The 5000-nt window shown below is 43.8% G+C and overlaps 1 protein-coding gene across 1 annotated transcript in view; it reads right to left on the reverse strand.

The window, feature by feature from the left end:
• Window positions 1–5000, reverse strand: part of LOC145417773 (uncharacterized) — a 42643-nt gene that overhangs the window by 22429 nt on the left and 15214 nt on the right. Inside the window, exons 5-8 of the mRNA XM_080286381.1 lie at window positions 3887–3978; window positions 3368–3497; window positions 1559–1715; window positions 378–511 (exon numbers count right to left, since the gene is read on the reverse strand). Of these exons, the coding sequence (XP_080142507.1) occupies window positions 378–511; window positions 1559–1715; window positions 3368–3497; window positions 3887–3978 (513 nt within the window). The remainder of the gene's footprint in view (window positions 1–377; window positions 512–1558; window positions 1716–3367; window positions 3498–3886; window positions 3979–5000) is intronic.

Here is a 5000-nt window from a genome sequence, read left to right on the forward strand (position 1 = left end):
CTTGTATCTATCTATCTATCTGTCTATGTATCTATCTATCTATCTGTTTACCTCTGTCTGTTTCCCTGTTCTTCCTGTTTGTGTGTCTGTCTGTCTGTCCATTTATCTCCCGTTCTGCCTCTATCCGTTGTCAGCTTCTGTTTTGTGCATCTGTCTGTATGTTTTTTGTCTGTCTGTCTGTCCTAGTCTATCTATCTATCTATCTATCTGTGTGTATCTCTCTATCTGTCTACCTAGCCAATCTGTCTTTCCCCTATCTGTCTGTCTATTCATCTATCTATCTATCAGTCAGTCCATCTGTCTTCCACTGACCAGCATCACACACACATCCAGTAAATATATAAATAAATACATTAAAAAAAAAAAATAACACTCACCAATATGGACACGGAGACGGGCCCCCTGATAAATGTCCAGAAGATCCACGGCTTCTTGTTAGTGAACCAGCACAGAGTGTTCTCGGCCGCCCCCCTCGCCGTCACCCACCCCGTCACCAGCAGGAAGGGCAGGCCTGTGACGGGGGGGGAGGGCAGAAGGGATGAGACGAGGTTGGGATGGGTGGGGTAGGGTGGGGTTGGGTGGGGTTGGGGTGGGGGTGGGGTGGGTCAAGTCGGGATGGATAGTAGTCACTGGTTTATTCTATAGTATTACTGATTTCGATTACGCTAAATTAGATTAGATACAGGTAGATTAAGGTGAGCAATTTGTAGATAAGATTAAATATAGTTAGATTAAGATAAGATATGTTAGATAAGATTAGATGAAATACGTGGCATAAAGTTAAATCAAAAGTGAACCGGTGTTAAGGTTAAAATTAAGTACCTGAGAGTCAATTACCTGATGCTAAATTGGATTACCTTTACCTGTCCTTACCTGTGTTAAAGATAATTCTAGATACATATAAGGTCTTTAGAGGTAAATTGGGCCTTATTAATTAATGGTAGGGGTAATTATGGTAGGAAATAGGTGTAGCCGCATTGTGAGCCGTAATTATGAGGGAATTGGGAGTTTAAGCACGGGTTATGAACTTGTGTTGCCTCTCTCTCTCTCTCTCTCTCTCTCTCTCTCTCTCTCTCTCTCTCTCTTTACTATCTCACTTATGGCCCTCTCACCGTTGCTCTTAATTTTACTCCTCCTTCTCTCACATTTTTCCTCTCTTTTACGATACTGTTACTTGCCTTCTCTCTCTCTCTCTCTGTCTCTCTCTCTCCATTTTGTATCATTTCCCTATCATCTCCCCTCCTTCTTCCATCCATCCATCCATCCATCCATCCATCCTTCCATCCATCAATCAGTCTTTCCATCCATTCATCCATCCATCCACCTATCTATCCACCAGTCCATCCATCCATCCACCTATCTATCCACCAGTCCATCCATCCATCCACCTATCCATCCATCCATCCATCCATCCATCCATCCATCCATCCATCCACGTATCTATCCATCTATCCATCCACCTATCTATCCATCCATCCATCCACCCACCTAACCTTCCACCCATCAATCAGTCCTGTCTATCCATCCATCCATCCATCCACCCATCCCCCCTACTCACCCCATCCCAGCACAATGTACAAGGTGATGGCAGAGTTATCGGTGAACAGCGCCAAAAAGATCAGGTTGTGCAGGTACAATCCCTCCATCAGTATCCAGGCGTAGTTAGCTAGGATGAAGTACTGCCAGAGACTCGTGAACAACCGGCAACCCCACGTCTGATTGGGGTTAGATGGGGTTAGGGATGATGATGATGATGATGGTGGTGTGGGTGGTGAGTGGTGGGGTTGGTGGTGGTATGGGTGGTGAGTGTTGGGGTTGGTGGTGGTATGGGTGGTGAGTGTTGGGGTTGGTGGTGTTAGGTGGTGGGGGTGATGATGATGATGATGGTGGTATGGGTGGGGTGAGTGGTGGTGGTGGGTGGTGTTAGGTGGTGGCGGTGATGATGATGATGGTGGTGGTGTGGGTGAGTGGTGGTGTGTAAGTGGTGGTGGTGGGTGGTAGTTGAGATGGGGTTAGTGGTAGTTGTGGTGATGATGATGATGATGATTTAGGTATGTTTTCAGAGTATGTGGTGGGGTTGGTTAGATGATGATGATGATGACGACTGAAGCGAAGTGATTAAATAGAGAAATGAGTTGTGACGTTTGAAAGAGGGGGCTGGGGACAAAGAGAAAAAGTGAGAGAGAGGAAATATTGTGAGAAAGTGGAGAAAAAAAAAAAAAAAGAGGGAGGAAGGGTGAGAGGGCCATAAGTGAGCTAGTAAAGGGAGAAAGAGAGGAGGTAAAGAGAGAGAGAGAATGCAGGATGGAGGGCTGAACGAAAGAGAGAGAGAGAGAGAGAGAGAAGAATGAAACAGGAGGGGAGATAAAGGGAAATAATGTAATTGGAGAGGGGGCGAGAAAATGAGAGGAGAGAAAGAGAGAGCGAGTGGAAGGTAAGATAAAAACAATGTGTGCAAAGTGAGTTAGGGTGATGGATGGAGGGTGTTCTGAAGGCAAACAGGAGAGAGAGAGAGAGAGAGAGAGAGAGAGAGAGAGAGAGAGAGAGAGAGAGGTAAGCATATATTTCCTCGTTGATGCGTTAACGGGAGATTATTTCCAGGGATGAGCGATTTGGGTGATGGAGGAGGCACGGGTGATGTGGTGGTGTGGTGTGGTGTAATGTGGTGGTGTGGTGTGGTGTAATGTGGTGGTGTGGTGTGGTGTAATGTGGTGGTGTGGTGTGGTGTGGTGTGGTGGTGGTGGTGAAGAAGGGGGTAGGGGTAATGTGGTGGTGGTGGTGGTGGTGGTCGTGGTGATGATTTCATGGTGAGTGTGGTGACGATGGTAATGATGATGGTGATAAGAATGAGGAGGAAGATGTTACTAATTTTGATGATGATAATAATAATGATAATAATAATGATAATGATATTGATAAGTATAATAATAACAACAGCAAAGAAAAAACAACAGTTATTCTATACCACCTTCACAAACTCTCTCTAACAACAACAACAATGATAATAATAATAATAATAATAATAATAATAATAATAATAATAATAATAATGCTTCTACTAATAAAGCCACCTTATTTCATATCCTTTACTATTAACCTCAAACTCTGCAAATATTCCTTTACTAATTTTACTTATATTTCTTTCTAGTTTTTCAATAGTATATGCCTCAGTGTATGGCCGTATAATTCTACTTCCATATCTTGAGTAATATTAATGGTGATGGTGGTGATGATGGTTGTGGTAGTGGTGGGGATGGTTGGTGGTGGTGATAGTGGTTGTGATGGTGATTGATGGTGGTGATGGTTATAGTGATGGTGGTGATGGTGATGCTGATGCTAATGGCGTCTTTTCCTGTCCCGTACTTACCCCGCCGTCCATGTGCGTCTGTTGCATGTCCTGCGGGAACTCTGAGCCCCGCGCCAGGGCAGCCAGGGCACGGCAGATGAAGGACAGGAAGAGGTGCATGTGTAGCGTATTGCGTGGGCACCTTAGACGCCTACAGGTGAGAAGGTTAATTAAGTTAGTGATACCTGAAGACACCTGGCGTGGGTGGGATCGCTACTACACATTATCAAGCTGTTTTTTTTGTGGATATTCAAAGATACGGAAGTGCAGATGAGTGATTGGTAGAAAAACAGGCGTATTAAATTAGCTTAGGCTTTAATTCATCTTGAAATTATTGGAGTATTGTGTTAAATACCGTATATATATAAAAAAAGAGACAAGTGAAAATGTGAGAGACGCCACTGATTGATCGATGAAATAATAGGCCAGGTACATAACTTTGCTCTAAATTCATCTTAAAATTGTTAGAGTGATGTGTTAAATAATATAAAAAAAAAAAGAGAGACAAGTGTAAATGTGAAAGACTCCCAGGTAGCTTACTTGATGCAGGCTAAGACGGTGAAGGCGACGAGCAGTGTTACGAGAGACACCCCGTACCCGATATGCGACACCACCCTCACCACAGGCACCCACTGGAGGCAGGGTCAGGCACGGGGGGAAAGTTAAGATAAGGACAAGCAGAGGAAGATAGAGGAGGTGGAGCAGGGTATGTGGAGTAGGGTAAAAACAGTGGTGGATTGAAGGAAGTCAGGATGAGGCAGGGTGGATGAGGGAAGATAAGGACGATACGGGAAGCAGGGGAAGATGGAGGAGGTGGAACAAGGTATGTGGAGCAGATATGGAGCAGGATAAAGGCAGTGGAAGAGTGAGGGAAGGCAGGGTGGAATAGGGAAAGGGAATGGTTATGTAGGGAGGGGGAGATGGGGAGAGGCAACGTGGGAGTGATTGTAGGGGAGGGAGGAAGGCAGAGTAAGGTAGGAGGAGAAGAGAGATAAAGGGAGGTAGGCGGAATGAGTTAGGCAGGGAGGAAGAGAGAAAAAGGGGGGTAAGAAGGAAGGGAGAGAGGGAAGACGACAAAGAGACAAGAAGTGAAAAAATAGCCAGAGGAAAGCCGGAAAGGGGGAAAAACAAAAAAACACATTAAAACACCTGAACACTCACTCAGAACACCAAAACAACCTTCCTTTTAATAAACACTAACAGATAAACATATAAACATTTTTCCACCCATATAACAACATTTACTATAAACATAATTTGTCCACATAAAGGTATATATAAATTATTTCCAGGTAAACACTACATTGGTATATATTAAATTATTTTTGTGTTTTTGGGTCATTGTAGAGGCGGTAGGAAGGTGTTTTGCAATGAGAGAGAGAGAGAGAGAGAGAGAGAGAGAGAGAGAGAGAGAGAGAGAGAGAGAGTTAATATTGCACCATGCATGACTGACAGTTCAAGTGGACAAAATTCGCTTATATAAATTTGCATGACTGTGTGTGTGTGTGTGTGTGTGTGTGTGTGTGTGTGTGTGTGTGTGTGTGTGAATTTTATAGATAAATAGAGAATCGAGTATGTATGTATGTATGTATTATTTTTGGATATAAATGGCTGGAATTGAGGCTGTGTGTGTGTGTGTGTGTGTGTGTGTGTG

This window comes from Coenobita brevimanus, chromosome 14 (genome assembly GCF_032717465.1).
Source record: "Coenobita brevimanus isolate Jiangsu-jjx chromosome 14, ASM3271746v2, whole genome shotgun sequence".
Taxonomy (NCBI): Eukaryota; Metazoa; Arthropoda; class Malacostraca; order Decapoda; family Coenobitidae; genus Coenobita; species Coenobita brevimanus.